The sequence below is a fragment of the Catharus ustulatus genome, chromosome 6 (genome assembly GCF_009819885.2).
Source record: "Catharus ustulatus isolate bCatUst1 chromosome 6, bCatUst1.pri.v2, whole genome shotgun sequence".
Classification (NCBI taxonomy): domain Eukaryota; kingdom Metazoa; phylum Chordata; class Aves; order Passeriformes; family Turdidae; genus Catharus; species Catharus ustulatus.
The window spans coordinates 26882912-26903302 of NC_046226.1; the positions used below are offsets into that span (position 1 = coordinate 26882912).

Sequence of the window (20391 nt, forward strand, 5' to 3'; positions counted from 1 at the left end):
TCTGTTTAGCCAGGCCTCTCTGCAGGCTGACATTCAACACTTAAACTGTATTTTTCAAAATATTTTCTCTTTACTGACAGAAGCTTCTATAAAAAATTCCTCTCAGCGTCCAGCTGATGATTGACAGTGGGGCCAGAGAGACTGCAGTAGGCTTTAGCAAGGAAAAAGAGCCCTAGCTGTGCCACCGTGATGAAGTAGAACAATGTTTTCACATAATAATACAATCACAGAATATACTGAGTTGGAAGGGACCCACAATGATCATGAGTTCTGCATAGGACCATCCCTAAGCATCACACAATGAGCCCAAGACTCCTGCCCAAGCACTTGAACACTATCTTGACAACTTCTCTGGGGAGCCTGTTACAGTGCTCAGCTCTAGGTGAAAAACTATTTCCTAATAATCTATCTTAAACCTCCCCTGACACAGCTTCAGGCCATTCCCCAGGGTCCTGTCACTGTCACCACACAGAGATCAGTGCCTGCCCCTCCTCTTCCCCCTCATAAGAAAGCTGTAATTGCAATGAGGTCTTCTCTTCAGGGCTGAACAGACCAGGTGACCTCAGACACTCTTTACACAGCTTCCCCGCAAGGCCCTCACCATCTTCCCTGCCCTCCTTTGGATTCTATCTAACAACTTTATATCTTTCTTATTTTGTGGCACCCCAAACTGGCCCAGCACTTGAGGTGAGGCTGCCCCAGCTCAGAGAAGAGCAGGACAATCCCTTCCCTTGCCTGGCTGTGATGCTGTGCCTGATGCCCCCAGGACAGGGTTGGCCCTCCTGGCTGCCAGGGCACTGCTGGCTCAGATTCAACTTTATGTCAATCAGGACCCCCAGGTCCCTTTCTGCAGTGCTGCTTTTCAGCTTCTCATTTCCTAGTCTGTTTGTAAATCCAGGGTTGCTCCATCCCAGGTTGTTAATTTCCTCCAGTTTTGGCACACCATCCCATAATTCATCTCTGGAGAGCCTGGATTTTTCCCTTTCCCTCTTGCAAGCTAGTTTAAAATGAGCCCCACTAGCTCCTGTGCTAGAACTTCTTTTCCCCTCTGGGATAGGTGCATCTCATCAGATGTCAGCAGACCAAGTATCGAGTAGATCCTTCCATTGTCAATAAAAGCAAAATTTTACAGCTGATACCAACCTGAGAGCCATCCATGGACCAGACAGATCTGTCTATTCCTTATCAATATCATTCAGTGTTACTGGAAGAACCAAGGAAATCACCACCTGTGTTCCTGTTCCCTCTTACAATTGTCCAAGGGCCCGCAACTCTTTTGATTGCCCTGAGACTTCTTTGTTATTTTGTCACTGCCAGTTGAAACTATCAATAACAGATAGTATTCAGGGTACCTTATTAGACTGGAGAGTTTTCCAGTAATATCTCTTATCAGAGCCACTGAGAGACCGCAGAATTCCCTGTGAGGTGGGTATGGTCTGCATATCAGACCCCCCTTTCCCCTTAGGAGTTTCCTGTTACAAATACCCCTCTTCTGTAACAGAGGAAATCTCATTGCCAGGTACAGGTAGCATTGTTACAGGAGGCACCACAATACCTTTGTCTACCTCATCAGTTATTTGGCTTTCTAGTTTCAGAGACTCACACATGCTGTAAAAGATACCAATCCTCCTTGTCAAATTTTGTGAAGGAGGAGGAACCTTTTTCCTGGTACATGTGGTGACCTGCTTCCAGCCTCCACCTTTAACAGTCCCTTGGCTAAAGGTCCTTTGACTGATTACCTTGAAGTGTTCTCAGCCCATCTGCTACTCCACTACAATGCAGATTCATAACTGCTGAGAGCCCCGAGACTGCAGTAGCTCTGAAAATAAGTGGTCTTTCTCATTTGGTCACTCAAGTACTATGTAATCTGTTCACTTCTTCCTGCAGCTCCTTCACATGCTGACAAAACTCCTCCCCCACAGCACACCTTCTGCAAAAGAGCAATTTGTCAGCCTCAGCCTCCTGAAGAGGCATCAGGCACTCCTAGCAACCTGGAGAGCTACATCTACCATCAGCAGATCTGGCTGGCTGGAGGCCTCTGACACAATATGGGCAGATAAAAGCATGGTCAGGACATGTTTCTGAGACCAAAAAATGAAAGAACACTAATGATAATTAACACTAAAGTAGAATACTAAAATGAAAGTCTAGAAAGACAACATAAATACAAACCAGAAAGCTTCCATTATCCTTTCCTAAAATGTTTGAATGCAAAAGAAGCAAATCCACTAGATCTGACAATTCTGTACATTTTCCAGTATACCACAGTACATAGCTAGGACCCAAATTTTGAAGTCACAAAAAGCTGATTTCCCTGCCATTCCAATTTTAAATCAATCAAATATTCTGGTTTTAAATCATGAACGGATTTTAACCACTAACCAGACAATGAATTTTTATCAGAATCATGGTATATTGAATCAAAAACCAGTCACAACCGTTCGGCAGTAAACATAGGTAAGTTGAGTGTTTAAAACCAACTAATAACAAGTGATAGTCTTGGATTAGATTTGAATACTTTTGCCATTAAAACGCCCACATTTTTTCTGTCTAGGGAAGAAAAAAAACTGCATGAGGAAGCCTTTCCTCACCCAAAAGAACTCCAGAAAACCCCACAGCAAAAATCTCAAACACCCAGAGAAGTCACAAAACAGAAAGTTTCACTTGTTGTGGAAAGGGTGCTGAAGTGTTTTAACCAAGTGCTCCTCTGCTATGTCCTGATTGACTCTGCAACTGAGAATGCAATTAGGTACTTGCATTGAGCAGTTAAATCTCTCCGTAAGTGATTTCGGGGTGGATATGGAACTCAGAGGCCTTGTTTTGTTTTCTAGAAATGTTACAATTGTAGTCAGCACATCTTCAGTGTATCTGACCCATCTGTAAAATCTTAACATGTTGTAAGCTGGCACACAAAATATCTTTCATCTGATCCATAACAGCCATGGAAGACTCCTTTCCACTAATCTAGGTATTGTGTTTGGGTTTCACTACATCCACAAGCTTTTAAGCCTCCTTTAGTCTGAGGAAAGTGTACTATTTTCCGTCATGATTTTGCTGGCACAATGACAAGGCATGGACTAGGCATGGACCTTCGTGGTTCCCCCTCCACAACAAACTATTCTACTCCTGTAAGACAATGTCAGCCTTGCTCTCCAGCTGTCAGGAGCAGAAGAAAAGAGGATGAACCCCTGTAGTTTTGACCTCATCCTTTCCAGTATATACAGAAATTAAAGCAAAAGATATACAGATTTTTTCCATGTGTTCCAAAGTACCCTTTACTTTCCCAGCACACAAGGCTGTGGGCAATAGAGTTCTTAAGTTTCCCCACTACCCATGAGAATTGCTTGAGCATCAAGCAGGACCCTTTGAGGACCAAAGGATTGCCCACACCTGCTCTGTCCCCTCACCAACAGAAGTCAGCCACTGCCTGTGCTATTCTTTTCAGCCACATTTCTTCTGCTTCAGCTGACTTGCAGCTAACCAAAGACCCTGCCCCTGTACCTAGCACAAGCTTCATTTGTCTCAGAAGGCATGTTAACCATTCAACCCTCTCAAGTCTTAGCCAGTGTCCCTGGCTCTACAGTTTTAAAGAATTGGAGTTAACAGATGCCCTTTTTTCTACTCTTCCTATTTTTCTGAGGTCTCATCATATAGGCAAGATATGATTCAAATAGGAATGATTTAACTTTTCTGTCATACATGTTTGTGTGTCCCTGAATAAATATACATGTGCACACCAGTGTGACAACCAAACTCATGTCTGCAGACAGAATTAGCTACACAGTGCAAACTACAGACTCAAGTGGTGATCCACCCACATATCCAGACGGTACTCATCCTAAATACCTAGTTATTTACACTGAATTTCTAAACTGCAAACAGTGAACTGCCTTCCATCACAACTATTCTTTGCTGAATATGCTACAGAAATTTCATATAGCCTTATTTTAACGGTGTTATGACAAACAGTTAGGGAAAGAGTTGGCAGAGTAGGTAAAATGCTACTGTTCCAACTACATAGGATTTTATGCACCCAGGAATTAGTGACTATGCAAGACACAAGCCAAATAAGAGGTCAGTCTTATGGCAACTGAAATGGTAGCTGATATTACCTTTAACTATCTAATAAAGATCTAATTATCTCAAGGAAGATAGGTCTTATTGAATTTGTATTAAATCAAATCTTCCTCTGACAATTTGAAAAAAACAATTTCTGGAAAAGTCAACCAGTTATTCTGGTACAAACTAGAAAATATAAGTGTGACAGCATTTTTCTTTTCAAGAAATATTACCAAGAGAGAAAGCAGATTGTTGGGCTTTAAGGACTAAGAAGACTTTAAATGACAGGGGGAAAAAAGAAAAAAGAAAATTTTTCAAGATATTCAGACTTTTATCTTGACTGTTCTTGAAAGATGGTAGATATATGGTGAAAGGGCTTAAAAAAGAGAGAAAAAACACGCACGGCACACTTACAAAAATTGATATCACACAGCAGAACGTTTTGAGAAAATTGTGTCATACATATACAAATCAAGGGTGTATTTTTCATCTGACTAGAATGAGGATAAAAAACCAGCATGATTTTCACATTCAAAATCTGCTTTCAGATACACCATTGGAAAACCACTTGTCAAAAAAATCTGTAAGCAATACCATGAAAGCTCATTCTGCCACAATATTTTTTTTCACCAGTGTGGTGAAAAATTACAACTCTGACCTAAATTTTCATATGTTTCTTGAGAGGATTGTTCACAACCATATAACAAACATTGTAACACCACCATTTATATTTTAACCAGTACTTTTTGGGTCCCTTGCATCTGAGACCATAATCACATTACATTGAACAGTTCCCCAATTACCTTCCTGCATCATTGTACAGTAATTTCACGATTATAAGCCGCACTTCTGGGGGTCAGCAACTTTTCCTTCTATGTCCATATATAAGCCGCACCTGATTATAAGCCGCACGTTACAATACAGAGTGTGATAAAAGGTATCTATTCTATTACCATCTGTTGAGGGTGGGGGCAGTGATCCTTATCTCAACGGCAGATATTCTGCAAATGGGCCATCAATTGAAACCAGTCAGGGCATTGTTCTTTATCTTTTCACAACTCATCCTTCCTCCAGCGAGTCATTTTCTGCTAATGGCCATTGAGTCCCACTGTGGGACTGATAAAATTACTGCATCCCATTGGAAGTTGCTCCAGCCAGGGGGAAGAGCCCAACATTTCTTACCAAGATAAAAACAGAGGTTTTGGGACACTAAGGGAGCCCCTTTCTCCACGGGACTCCAGAGGGAAACTGGATTTCTCCACATCACCACTGGACCTCTGGAGGGAAACTGCACCTTCTGCAGGAGCACTGCTCCAACTGAATCACATCTGTCACTGCAGGAGGATGCAGCCACCATTTAATGGGACTGCTACCAACACCCTGCCTGACAGGGTGTCAGGTTGTACTCTGACTTTGTCAGGGTTTGGAGTTTGTTTCTTTGTAGTACTGTATTTCTATTTTAATTTCCCTAGAAAAGAACAGTTATTCCTAACTCCCATATTTTTGCCTGAAAGCCCCTTGATTTTAAAATTATAATAATTTGGAGGGAGGTGGTTTACATTCTCCATTTCAAAGAGAAGTTCCTGCCTTTCTCAGCAGACACCTGTCCTCCAAACTAAAACAGCACTTTTTATTCTTTGTCCGTATATAAGCCGCACCTGATTATAAGCCGCACTTTGGGTTCGGACCAAAATTTTAGTCAAAATGCTGCGGCTTATAATCATGAAATTGCTGTATTTACTTGTTTTCACCTGGCAGAGACTGTTTGCATAGTCATCTGGAATTCATACTGCGGTGTCCCAAACACAAGCCTCAAGCCAGGGGAAACGCTGGAAGTTGGTAAGTTAAATCCACTACCAGGCACTGATCTACCCATGCCAGCACTCCCTAAAGCTCTACAGGGGATGTCCCTGCCCCAACAAAGAATGCAGCAATCTTTCCAGGACTGGAGGTTAAGAAAGAGTGCGTACAAGCAGTGTACTTCAAACTGTGGGGATTGCAATGAATATTCAGTAATATAGGTTGATGGTGGGGAGAATTTCAATATCAAAACATAAGCATGAAGGGGAGGAAGGAAATAGTTAATTCTGGTTTATAGTTACTACTTCTTTGGGCCTAAAATAAAATAACTTTCTATTCTTAATGTCATCTTGGTACCTTCATGCAATATGCAACACCTGCATCAACTCAAACTATGTTTTCATTCTAATGCAGATGTAAAATTTTGCTTAAACATAGCAATAAAGGGCTGATATTTGCATACATTGGATTTGGTCATCCAAACTGAATTTAGTTTTTTGTCAATCAAAAATACGTACGCATAAGAGTCATCAGAGCAAGTCAAAATACAAAGTCATAAATATTGTATTGTGGGTACAAACAGGAGATATGATAACCATCAGTAAGAACTTACTTACTTTAAGATTTCCAAACTAGTCTTGGAGAACATGGGAAAAGTTAAAACAATATAAATCTAGAAGAAGCTACATACCAGAATGAATTTTACTATATTTCAACAAACCATCATCTTATCAAACATGTATCTGTAAAGAGGTCTTACCTTAACAGCAAGCGTATACTTGGCACACAGAGCATCAACTCTTAGAGCAGAGGAGCCCTTTTAAAGCCTTACTGCCCCTCTGCAGAGCCTGACATGGAACAGCATTTTCTGCTACACTCCAGCTTATTACAAACATCCCAACAGCACATGGGTGAAGTGTTCATCAGCATTCAGGAGTGAGACCACACGCATCAGGACCATGGTGTTCTCCAGCAACAAGTAAAAGAAGATTACAGAACTCTCTTGCAACAATGAACATATTGCTGCTGTGCCACCAAGTCCCCTTACAGATATTTGCGGGATCTGTTCAGCCAGTGCTAACTATCCTTTGAAAAGCACTCAGCTCAGGGGGGTCTACAAGCCTGGAAGCTCTGAGAAGGTCACAATCTTCTTAAACTGTTCCTGAGAAAAAGGGGTCCTATTCTAATAAATGCATTGAGGAGTTAGCCAATTCCCACATAAAAATTCTCTAAACATCTGTACAACATGATCCCCCTTTTTGTGAATTCTTAAAAGATTCTAAGAGCAGAGTCTCCTTGAAGTTAAGGCAGACAATTTATCCCTTGGTTTCAACCTAAAATAGATTGTATCTGGTGTAAACTAGGGGGAAGGATGAATAGTTTGGACTAGTTTTACTCTTGTGGACTAGGCATTGTTGCAGGAATGCATCAAAATATCTAAGCAAGATAAAATGAAAAATTTGGAGTGTAGAAAATTCAGGAAAGTTAAGGCAATTTTCTACATTTTGGAATGTATTTAGTTCCATTAGTGACAATGTCAACAACTGAATTTCAGTTTAACCTTCAAAACACAGCCTAGACCTGGAGCAGTTGATTAGCTCTTCTTTTGACATCACACAAATTTCTTTTTTTTATAACTTTCAAGTGCACTTAGTGAGGAGGAGAGGTAAAAGTAAGTCAATATCAACAATGGAAAAACCCCTTTCTAATGAAGTTGCCTTAGCCTGTTTAGTAAATTTAAAAGCTTGGCCTTACACAGTACCACGATCCCATAAGATACAAATCTACCAGCTGAGTACTTCACAGCCATTCAGTAGTACTCCTTTATGGATGATTATCTGATTTCATGCCTTTTCCAGCAATTTCAATGCCACAGTCACCACTGATGCTGATGCACGGTCTGGATACATGCCTGATGCTCCCCAGAGTGATATGAATCAGAACTGTCTCAGTCACGCTGGGTCCAGCATGTAACACAACCATCACCAGTAATCAAGCAGCAATGCAGCAGCTCTAAAAGCTGCTGCCCCAGGAAGCAAGAAGGCCTCCTGCTATGATAACCATAAAATACTCCCTTACACACGAGATCTAGGTGTTGCCCACAGCACACAGCAAGGCATCGTGCCTGACTAGATTCTGATTGCCAGGTTTTTCACTGCAATATTGGTTGAGAAATTTTGAAGGGGTTAAAAAGATCAGAATAATTTTGGAAAGTTTTTGTTTACATCATTTGATTTCAAGGCAAAGAGATCAACCATGTGAGATTTAGCACTGACACAATCAGGCAAATCACACCATCAACAGGATTCTATGGAGACCAAAATTGAAATAAGTAAAATATGTCAAATATGTCAAACAACTGAGAAGATTAGGTTTCTCCCCATTAATGCAAGTCTACAACAAGAATATCTGAAATGAAAAAAATTTAATTATATTATGAAAATAGGATTGATTTTTAAATGCAGTACAGCTCCTGATGGATCCAATGATTATTCACTACAGAGTCAAGGAGCAACTAATGTCCCTTCAAATTCTACAATGGAAGTCTTATTTTGTTGAGCTCCGAAATCAAGACTAGTGAATTACTAAAATCAGATGAGGTCGGCATTAGGAGCATTTTGCCAATAGAGCAATCTTGGTACACCACTGTGGCAAAGCACTAAGCATGTAATCAGCTATATCAGCAAAGATCAGCTTTAGACTCATAGCGGAAACTCATCACTTTTTAGCAAAACAAGTAATATCAGTAAAAGAACACTTTTGCAAGTAGAATAGTATTTGTGAAGAGGTTTCTGCTGATGGATCTTTGTCCAAGTGGGATACTACATCACTTAGATAGCTCAAATGGATCAAGCTATACCAAAATATAGTATAAACTTGGCTTGTGTTCTGCTCTTCATCTTAGTCCAGTATTTCCCTCTGTAGTACTGAATAACAAAACCCATTCAACCTGCCAAGTTAGCAAAATATGAATGCCCTTTTTAGTATAACATCTAGTTCAAAATGTAGCAGCATTCTTGATGCAAAGAAAATACTGCTAAACAAAGCAATGGTACATGCTATACCAAAGCAAGTTACAACCAATCCATTGATCAGCACTGGTTACTGATTACACAGATGACAGGCTGCCTTAGTGTACAGCCCAGTGCAGAGTGTGTCTGCAACCCTGTGGTGCCCCCAGACTGCCAAACTCATTGCACCCTGCAGTTTGATTGGTTACACAAAGTCTTTTACAGCTTGAAAATTTTTGCACTCTCTCCCTATGCCTGGGCCGTATGCAGCTCACTGAGAATTGCCAGTGGAGAGCACCTCCAGAAATGACCGAATTTCTACAGGGGAAAGGGTAGCTGCACAACAGCCCCTCTTTTCCAGCCATGTGAAGCAGGATGTAGAGTGGTTTACATGAAAGGATATGCAGTAGGGGACAGTGACAGACAGCAGCTTCTCCTAACACTGCGATGACCTTAGAGGTAGCAAAAGTAATAACCATAATTAATGAAGTCCAGTGCAGTCACAAGGCTTGCAGGACTACTGCCCCAGGCAGTAAATGAGTCACTGGAATTTAGCAAGAGGGTGAAAAACTGTACAGGACACTTCTAGGCAAGGAGATAATTGATAAATACATTGCAATTCAGCAGCCTCAGACCTGCACAAAGATGTGTACGGATCCTGGCTGTGAGTCAGCTGTGGAACAAACACACTGCAGTATCACAGCTAGCTACGGACAGCTACATGAAATTAATTCATTCAACTGCTGCTCCATTCCCCACAGTCCATTTAGCTGACTTTTGTGCGGAGGTACGGGAATTTCACCTTTTATATAGATGCAGCTGGAAAGACCACACGCAAATTATTCCCAGTACACAACACATACTCTAAGCAGTGCAACCTGATTAAATGGTACATGATACAGCATCTTAAACTCCTCTGCATCACAATCTGTAATCTCAAAGATGGCACAGACCCAACATGGCTTATGAAACCGTAAGACAAAGTTCAATGCAACTATAACAGGCAAAGGTATCTTGTTCGTGGGTCTCCTGTTGCTCAATATGCAGAAAATTTGTGTGACAGACTGTGTCTTTGCTTCCTGTTGATCAAATTTTTTGTTAGGGAAGAAATTTCTCATGGATAGCAATTTACCAGAAATTAAGGGCAAATCTTAATTATATAATTTTAGTTCATATGGTACAGTGATTTTCTTGTTATTTGTTGTTTTGGAGTTGGGTTGGGTTTGGTTTTTTTGTTAGGTTTTTGGAACAATAATAGAGAATCACTTCATGCCTAAAACAATTAAAAATTGTCACCTTCCTATTGCACTCTTGTAGAACTATGCTTTATGCTTCATTGTCTTTTTTCTTAAAATCACTGAATTTTCTTTCTTTTTAAAAGTATGTGTTATATGTGTGTGCATATATGAACATGTATGTGTGTGTGTGAACATGGAACTTTTAAGACCCCTAACGCCTGATGAATATTTGTACAACAACAAAAATAAAATTTTACAGAATCCAGTGCAAGTCTTGTTTTCTGTATACCAGTCCGACATGATGCAGACTTTGCTAAATATTCACAAGTTTTAACTGGAACACTGTCTTAAAGGGAAAACAAATCAGTATTAAGTACTTTAAATTGACTGTAACTATCACTATCATAATAGAATTTTAGCATGTTTATGATAACAGTTTCTTTATAAATAAGTCCAAAGTTCAACCATATGGCTGTATCTGGATATGAAACAGGAGCTGTGTCACTTTTGCATCACAAAACCCTATGGTCAGGTAGAAGAATTCATTGATTGTTAAATACAACCTAAGCCTTAAAATTAGGCAAGATACAGCACTGTGAAGGGGTTCTAAGCAGCCAAATTAAAAAACAAACAAACAAACAAAACAACAATATTTAGAACATGATTTTGAAGCTGCCATCTTGGAAGGTGGAAGAAAAATGAGGAATGAAATATTAACCAAAATGTTCATTTTTAGTAAACTCTGAACTTCTTGCTGATTTCATGATTTAATCTTGTAGTCATATGAAAAACACATAGTAAATAAAAGCACCATTTGGAAAAGAAATTAAAAATCATTAAGGAAGGAAACTAATACGAAAGATTTCAGGGTTTCTAAAAACTGCCTATTTGCTCTTCTTTTTAGATAAACACAGCCACTAAATTTTAAATTTGCTAACCATTTGCTTTGTTTCCAGAAACAGCTTTCAAAGAACAAAAAAAATTTAAAAAAAGGAATTCACTAGTAGCCATCAGTACAAATACACAAATTTTCAAAGGAGAATTGTCTCTGTATTTCAACACCATCACAATGTGAAACAAGGCTCACTTTACTTGAAAGGCTGCAGCCATCTCGTACTGCTGCAAGTAAAGAGAGTGCTCATGACTCACTGCCCCTGCCTGGTTGCAACTCATCAGTGCCGGCAGCCCTAATCTGCTCCCAGACATTATGACCAGCAGCTCTGATATATGGATTAGATCTACCCCAAGTACTCCGTGCAGGGAAAGAACTCCATGAGCCCTTTATTCCCTATGGAGTACCTGTGCAGGAGAATAAATCAGTGATATGAAAGAAAACATGAAATCCTTCCCAGTAAAATTTGCAGATGACACAAAAGATAATAAAATGGTAAATACCGGGGAGTTGTCAGTTCCACAGATTGCATGGCAGCCTGGGCTCACCTGAATAAGATGTGTTTTAACACAGCTGAGCACAAAGCCGTCTATCTCATAACTAAGAGCACACATTCCAAACAAAGACAATATAATAAGCTAGAAAGAGGCATATGGATGATGGTGGATAACCAAATTAATATTAGCCTACAGTGCAATACCCTGGCTAGAGATGTGAAAAAGATCCTTTGATGTACAAGGAAGTAAATACAGAGTAGCAATAGCAAAGGATTCTATAAATCACCAGCGATGTTGAGACAGAGAATCCTTCTTTTTCAAACAGCATGTAACGGCATGGTTCTAGCTTATATCTCTGATTCCCGAGCATTCCCACAGGAACAACTAAAGGACTATACTAGTATTCAAACTAGAAAGCCTTAATCAGCTACAAGAAGCATTCAAATTCTGGAAAACTTGCCTTGATAAAATGAGAAACCCATGTCAAAGAGGAGGATAAATGATTACTGGTTTACTGTCTACAGATATTTAAATGGAGGGATGGGAGGAAATGAGGAGTATCATGAATATTAAGGAGAACTTTTCAGCTTCTTAATGCTGGATTTTACATGTTTCTGCTACATAAATTAGAAAAATTCAGACAGAAAATAATGTAACAAAACTAATAGTAAGCACTGTTCATCTAAAGAGAAGCAGGATTTTCTTTCATCTGAAGTTTTTATAATCAGCATTTTCCTTCTAAAAAGAAGTAGAAGTTGCAAGACTATGTCAGTATCTTATATTGTTATTTTAAAGCAGATGGAGACAAAAAGTTGGAACTCTATCATTTAAAAGCATACTTAAAATGCTCCAGGACAGCTTTGTTACCACAACTCCTGCCACTTATTTGAGCTTTACAACAGGCATTTAGCTAGCTCCTTATATTTGTGGGACAATTATTTCCCTTTTCCCAAGTTATGGAATGATCATTTAAGCTATTAGTAAGCCAAATGAACTGCTCACTCCTTTCCCAACTCATATTTTGGATATACTTGGTATTAATGCTTCTGTATTTGTGCAAAGCAGCAAATTACTGAAAGAGCATGGGAAAAGTGAAACCTTGCTGAATACACAGAATAGCTGAGTCACAGATAATTTGAATTGATCTTTCCATTTCTGAAACCAGTAATATGACTTGTGAAAAAAAAAAACCAAAAAACAGAAAAAAACCCCCACAAAACAAAATACTACAAAACCACACACAAAAAAAAACCCCTTCAAAGAGCCCCATGAAGCAAACAACACAAAAACACCCTTTCATATCTGAAATGAGAAAGAAATGCAAAAGCAATTTCAGTACAATATCAAAAAAACCTGTCTTAACAGGGAATTAGCAAACTGTGACTAATACCACATTGAAAGGGTGTGGTTACAGGACCTGAAGATCCAGAGAGTTTAATGAAGTTAATTGCCTAATTTATCAATTGACCAATATCAAATTTATTTCAGAATTTGATTCAGAATATATTACAATTTGATACTGTAAAGATTAAGTGAATCTTCAAAACTTGTACTGAACTATAGACTGAACAGCATTTTGTAAACCTAAATATGGTCCTATATGTTTCAGTGGAAGAAAATTTTCAGGTAACGTGCATGCACCACACCTTCCCATTAATCTCAAAGTAAAACTTTAAAGCCAGTGCAACATCTAACTGCATCATAGTCAAATATGACAAAATTTCTGTTACTAAAAATTTGTATTTTTTGAATGCTGTTCTCTCAAATGCTCCAATCACCAAGGATTAGAGAGAGGTTCAACTTAATACTAGCCAGTGATCATTAATCATTCTAACATACCACATCTAATCTCATTTCTTACCCAGAGAAAGTCCACTCTTGTCTTCCATATAAGTAACTTACATTACTTTTAAGTGTGTTTTAAATTTGGTTAATGAAACCTTTTTTCTTTCTGCAAAAGACCTCTAGAACATCTCAGAACAGAGAACCCACAGATATGCTCAATGCTACACAGAGGCAAGAGCAAACATAGGCAGTGGTAACAGGGATAAAGTTTTTCCAGGCAGCCTCACATGGAGGCTGTAAGGATCAGTTGACTTATGTTAAAAGCCTGTCATATGAGTATAGCTGTGGCTTCCCTGCCTTTTGCTGATAGAGAATGAATTGGGTTATAAGCTTTCAATGTTTTCTGAGAGCTTAAATTTATGAAGAGGACATATCTAGAATCTTCTTCAAATATACCTATTAAATTCACATTGTAAGAAGTAAAACCAAGCTGTGAAGTGATAGAACAAAGCTACAAAGTGAAATCCACTGTGGAAGAAGATGACGGACGCCTCTCCTTCCTGTTCTACTAGAGCAGAGCAAACTAAATAACAGCTTCTTCAGCTGTTCTCTCTCAAGTTAACCCCTAAACATGGGATCCTGAAGTCATTCCTGGAAAAAATGCTCATGTACCCTACAGCATTAGACTGAATGGTAGTCCTGTTGTTTTCCACGTTACATGTTTTTCCTGAAGCTAAAATAACTGTTAAAGACCAGTGTATCTTTTCCTTAGTTATATAGGATCAGATGAATCAGAATATACAAACAAAAATTCTGAAGTGTCTTATGTCCTTCTAAGGCAATTTATGTGCAGCACCACAACTAAGCAATGAGATGGAGAAAAATAGCAATTGCTCAGCCATTATCAGTCTTCCTGTGCTGCTTAAATGATCACATTGACCTGAACCAGCAGGCCCAGCTGCCAAGGGGAGAGCTAGGGTTCTAACCCACTTCAACAATGACACAGTTCTCCATTTGGAACTAGTAGCTCCTTTTCTGCAGGGTTTTTATAGCTTTGTCGACATTAAGGCGATGGTGGGCACCACAGACCACTTCTACCTATCTTCCCATGTTCTGCACCTAGTTGAATTCCCTCACTAGAAACCCCAGGACAGTCTGGCAAAAGGTTTATATTGTCATTTGTGTTGACTAGTATGGGCATTAGATTTCTCATGTATGCAAACAAATCCTGATTTTGTTATATCAATCTGACAAACATAAATTTGAATTCAAGCCTTTAGAGGCTGAATGGAATAGCTTAGGCTTGCATTTTCTTTTTTCCTTTGTAGAAATATTTATGTGTTTGATTCAACATGGAGTCCGACAGGAGCTTACTTTTTGTGTACCAAGTTTGGATGTTTTGAGTATTTACAGGCTCAGGATGAATATGTGTATGTAACCAAGCTATACCTTCCAGGACAGGTTGCTCCCCTTAGACTGAAATCACTGAGCCTTCTTTCTATGTTCATTTCACTAACTCCCTAAGAAGCAAAAATAGCTAATAATACCATAACTATATTTGTGGGGTTTAAATAAACTAGGTATTTCCTTACATATTTATTCCATGCTCATGATTTCAGAAGAAATAGATTAGTGTAGAACTGTTTCCTGAAGAGAGACATGGCCTTTAGGTCTCCATAATACAGAACGAACAAAGTAAGGTGGAGATGGTTCTTCCACCCTTGCTTGAGAGATAGCACACTACAGCCACCCAGGTGTTACTCTGAAGGGTCATTTTTGACGTGACTTCCAGGCTGAGAACAAAATAATTCTGAGATGTGCTCTGCTTGTTCTCGACAGGTCCCCTGCAAACAAGCAAAACTGATCTTTTTTGACATGCCAGTATTCTTTGTAATTTAGCAACTAATAAAACGAGAGCATGGGCAAGCAGCTCTGCTTTGTTCACTGTTTGACACTCCATAAAGGTGAGGAAGAGTGCAAACCAGGGCTGTCTGAACAAGCAGAAGAAAAATTTTTCAGTCTGGGCAGAGGGAAAAGCCTTGGCAGTTTGGTTATAGTGAAGTAGTTAGAAGTGAACAACAAATACCTCTTTTTATTGTCATTTTTGTTTCACATGACAAAAGAAGGACATACCTTGCTACAGCTTGGGGGACTGGAATAGAAAAGGAGAAATATTCAGGAGTTGATGGACAGCTGTATTCCACACCAGTAACTGATAGGCCTCTGGTTTTACCTCCCTAACTTGAGACAAGTCCCTAGTTCCTATCACTTGTGAACATAAAAATGATTTACAATGATTTTGAAGCTTACTTTAGATCTTTTTAAAGAGTATATTTACATATTTAGTGACCTAAAAAAAAATGCCATGGGCCAATGGCAACCAAGGTGGGGGACAATGTAGGAGGGGAGGAATCTGTTGTCTTTTGCCACCATCTTTTGAAATTGTATGTTCCACTCCTTTGCAAGCAAGGGATCCAGCAGCAGCGATGAGACTCAGTTCCAAGAATATCACAAAGAGTCTAGAGAAATCTGTATAAGAATATTTACTGTTTTGCCCATTAGCTAACCTAACCATTAGGCCAGCTCCTCAAGAACTTGTGTCACAAAAGCTTTTCTGCAATTCTTTTTTTAGTACTACTAGAATATATCTATTAATCCATACTTTTAAGACCTTTTACCAATGGTTATTTCCAGTAATTATTAGCACTAAAATTTAATTCTTATAAATGTTAATTCCCCAAATGTTTTCTGAAATGTATTTTTGGTATAAGTCATGGTATGATCTTTTAAAATTTTTACAGAAAGGATCAGAATATCTCGATTTCAACTGCTAAGTAGCTTCACACAAAATACTTTTATCAGGTACATGCTTAAGCATAAATACAGAGTAGGTTCTCAGCATAATACCACTTTTAATTTTAAAATTACTGGAGGGAAAATAGTCAAGCTTCAAAATCCACGATTCTCTGTCCTGTCCTGCTCTGTCTGGCCAACCCTTAAAATTCCCCTAGCTTTTAGCAGTTTGTTGCTCTGTGCCCAGCCCAGAAATTATCCTGCATGAGAAAGGAGTCATACAGACATTTCTGTTGTCAGCTAGTGGCATTATTAGATCCAATCTTCCTTCCCCAGCCTAATCAAGGGAGAGACTAAGCATATGAGATGCACATGAACATCTAGTACCAAATGTCTATGTCTTGAAACGCTAGAGTAAAGGCTTTCAAAGTGTCACTAAAAGAGCTTGATTTTTTTTGTCTTTGTCTTGATTATTGAGCAGTTTTTTAGCAACTTGTTATATTTTTGGAAATAAATTACTCTGGTAATAAATTACCAAAAACATAATTGGGAAGAAGACAGAAAGAATGCCTGAGAGACCTTAAGCAGAGTCAAAGAAGAACCAAGAGAAAATTCCACTAATCAAAAAGGGCTCTATATCTTCTCCAGAAATATATAGTTGTTAGTTTCCCAAAGTAATCCATGTTTTTTACAGGCAAGGTGAACTGGGCTGTAATACTTCTTACTTCACATTTCAGGAATGACAAAAGATATCAAAATCAACACTGTTTCACAGCCAGTTTGATTTTTGGATTTTGCTTTGCTTCACAAAAAAATTATTTTATTGCAATTGCAAATAAAATAGGAGGAGCAATTAATTCATTCTGTAAGCAGCACAGCCAGCTGGTTTTAAGTATATTGACTACAAATTATCTAATGTAAAAAAAACCAAAATCAAGGTAATCAACTATATTGCAGCATTGAGTGAAGCCATCACCATATTTAACACTCGTGACAAACTGTGCCAAGTTTTCTTATTTCCACAAAGTTTCAAAATCTTGAAGTTGTTCTAAAAACTGATATAAATATTGCACAACAAATCTGTTTCATACGTTTAAATAAATGAATATAATTTTATGCTTACTGAATTTACAAGAGAAGCAAAACCACTGAAATTAAGCTCTGTGGTGACATTTAAAATCATACTAGATGTAGACTGCTTCAGTTACCCTAGACACTGCCATTATTTAGAGAGGTAGAAAGGAAAAGCCCCAAAAAATTCAAAGAGTTCAGAAAGTATTTATGTCTATGTAAATCAAGAGTAAGTCATATCTCACACCAAAAGTAGCCATTCACAAAAAAAAAAAAAAATCCAAGCAAGAGGTCAGATTTTCATTTTGGCTCACCAAGTTACACTGACGCTGTAATTATTTTGATAAATCTAGATTTCTCTTTTCCTCTCCCTTCTGCAAACCAAAACGATAGTCTTCATTTACATCGAAGTAACAGCTTTTACTGATGTGGCTGTACCTATTACTAAGAGAAAAGATTCAGGAAACAAGCAGCAGGTTATAGAATCAAAGGAGGGAATGAGAGAATATGATCTAAGAAACTATAATGAGTATGATTGCCCTTGCCAAAGAAACATTTTGTTTTAATGCAAAGTACAAAGAATTTTTAGAATTTAAGGTATTAGTGGAAAATGAAATGTTACACAGAGGATGATAATGGTAACACCAGTGTACAAAACAGGAATATAGCTGGAGCATGAAAAGCAAGCACTAAGTGACAGAATGCAGTTTCAAAATCCAGTGAGATAACAGAGAATTCATAATGCATTTGCAATATATTAATACAAAATAATCTGCAACACACCTGCCAATTATATATTTTTCGATTCTATGTTGAAATAGATAATTAAATCCTTATTGCAGTAAAATAGAAACTTCACCGGTTGGAAAACTAGCAGAAGTCAAGCCCTTTGCTTTTGCCTGCCCAGAGCAATAGCATTTTTGTCAAAAGCACCAGTAATGATCTTGAGTTACGCACAAAAGCAGGCTCTGTTAGGGCAACGGACAAAGGCAAATGACTGCAAAGAAAGAGGACTCAACTTCAATTTAACTGTCCTGTAAGGTACATACTAATTAGCTGCAAAGCTATGAAATCCTAGCTAGCATGTTAAGTCTGCTACATGACAGTATAATTTGACTTCTTAAAGGATTATGCAAATTACAACTCATCATTCCATTACATGACTGAAAAAAAGTGACAGCTAATTTATACATAACACACCTTTCAAATCCCTAAGATGTGAAGCACCTGTGCAATACATTTTCCTAGATTTTCTAGTGTGTACACTCTTGTTTATTGCACCATACAGAAGCATATCTAAGATTTAGCAAAGTTTTAGGGTTTTTTTTTATTTGCTTTTTGGCTTTCAGAGCACAATCCCAAAGAATCAAACAACATACTTCTGTCCCTGTTGTAGAGGTTTTGCACACAAGAAGTGTACAGTTTCAACACACGTGTAATTTCGGAACAGCGGGAGAGCACGAGCACTAAATGCACGAGCTAGAGGCAAGACTCACACAGATTTCAACATACTTCTGGTAGGTAGATTCACAGTAGATTCCGTCATATCGGTAGATTTTCCTACATTCTGATTGGTTGGGCAGAGGATGCTGGACAGTTATTCTGTAGAGGCATCAAAAACAGATAGACATGACTAGAGGATCTCTACAGGTAACTGTAATGCAGGACAAATCAGTATGTTGAAATGGATTTTTTAAATTTTATTTTTAAATTACATGCCTTTCTGATCTCTTTAAATCAACTGCCTTGTGCACATAACACCCACAGTTTCCACTTTTCAAAATTTGCACTGAGAGTAAACTAAACTTCAATTCTCCACAAGAATGGTGTTTTTTCCCCATCAAATAAAAGTGGAAGAGGTATGGAATTTTATAAATCAAACTGATATTTCACATAGTTTGTATATATACAGTAGTGCTTATAAAATTGATTATTTATTGTTTACTGTTGCAATCCTTCCTCAGGCAGAACATTCATTTATGTCAGCTGGGAGTTTGTCCAGACAAAGACCAAATAACCCTCCAATTTAAAATGTCAATAGTAATTCTCACATTTGCACAGAATGAGGATGTTGTGGTATTATGAGGACTGTGATTGAAGGTGCTCAGCACCATCTGAATAATGCCATATGTTCTCGGATCGACTGAAAGAAAATGAAAGTGATTGGCAGCAATCAGGAGGTGCGCAGCATCTTGTAAAATCAGGCCCTAAAAGATTTGTCAATCATTCTCTTATTCATCCCTCCCCAGCTCCCTGTTAGTAGAAAATATAATTTGGCCATAAAAATTCAATGTTGTTTTTAAAATATACTTGGGAATTGCACACAAAACAGTACCCACCAATTTTCTTTTTTTTTTCTCCCTCTTTTCTAGAATAAAAACACATTTTAGATGCTTTTGTATCTTCCACAAATTAATACCTTTTTCCCTTGTAATTTAATGGTACTTCACTGGAGTAAGGATAAATTTGAGAAACTACAGATTTTTCAAACTTCGAATTTTAGGCTTTGAATAAATACTCTAGTGAGTAGAGAATTATTTTATGTTATCTTTTTTATAGTATTAACATCTACATAGCTCTGAGCTACTCTTTGTTCTTAAAATTATTTCAACAGTAATTTGAGACTGCAGGTTTGAGAAAAAAATAGTATAATTGTCCAGCTACAAGCTCTATGATCAAATGGAAAGTTATTTATTCTGGAAACTGAGGACCTTCCTCAATGAGACTGTGCCTATAGTGTGTCAAGTGCAAAAAATTTCATGTCTTTACAGCCCTGGCTCCTCACACATTTAAAGTAAAATCCTGGTCTGAGCTGGCCTCACCACTGTTTTTGCCCCATGGAACCCCACAGGCAGAGGAAAGGAGACAACTGTGATGAAGGCAGGACCAAACACCCCTGAATTCTGGCATATTCTTGCATTCACTGATTAAGACATTACCAGACAGATTTATTGTGATACCTGCGGCCTCCAAGTTAGACATTTAAGTACCATATAAACCAGACAAAGAAATTTAAATATCTTGAAATGGGATTTGAAACACAAGTGCTATCTGCAGGGAACCATGTCAGCTAGTACAATGAATCTGGGAGAGTTTCCTCTGTGTTATGTGTACCTGAGAGACACAAACTCTCCACTTTGGGTCACACAGAAATGCCTGTGTCAAAGAAAATTCAAGCTTCAAAATCTTCAGTGCACCACCACACTGGCTGACAAAATGCCCAGATTTAACTCCCTGTACCATTT

The 20391-nt window shown here is 38.3% G+C and overlaps 1 protein-coding gene across 8 annotated transcripts in view; it reads right to left on the bottom strand.

The window, feature by feature from the left end:
- Window positions 1-20391, bottom strand: part of NPAS3 (neuronal PAS domain protein 3) — a 597848-nt gene that overhangs the window by 494758 nt on the left and 82699 nt on the right. For 3 of the 8 annotated variants that reach the window (XM_033061908.2, XM_033061909.2, XM_033061910.2), the window contains exon 2: window positions 18659-18748. The exons of 3 other annotated variants lie outside the window; for them this stretch is intronic. In XM_033061908.2, the coding sequence (XP_032917799.1) occupies window positions 18659-18748 (90 nt within the window). Of the gene's footprint in view, window positions 1-18642; window positions 18749-20391 lie in introns of all 8 variants that reach the window. 2 more of the 8 variants (XM_033061913.2, XM_033061915.2) reach the window with 1 other exon arrangement.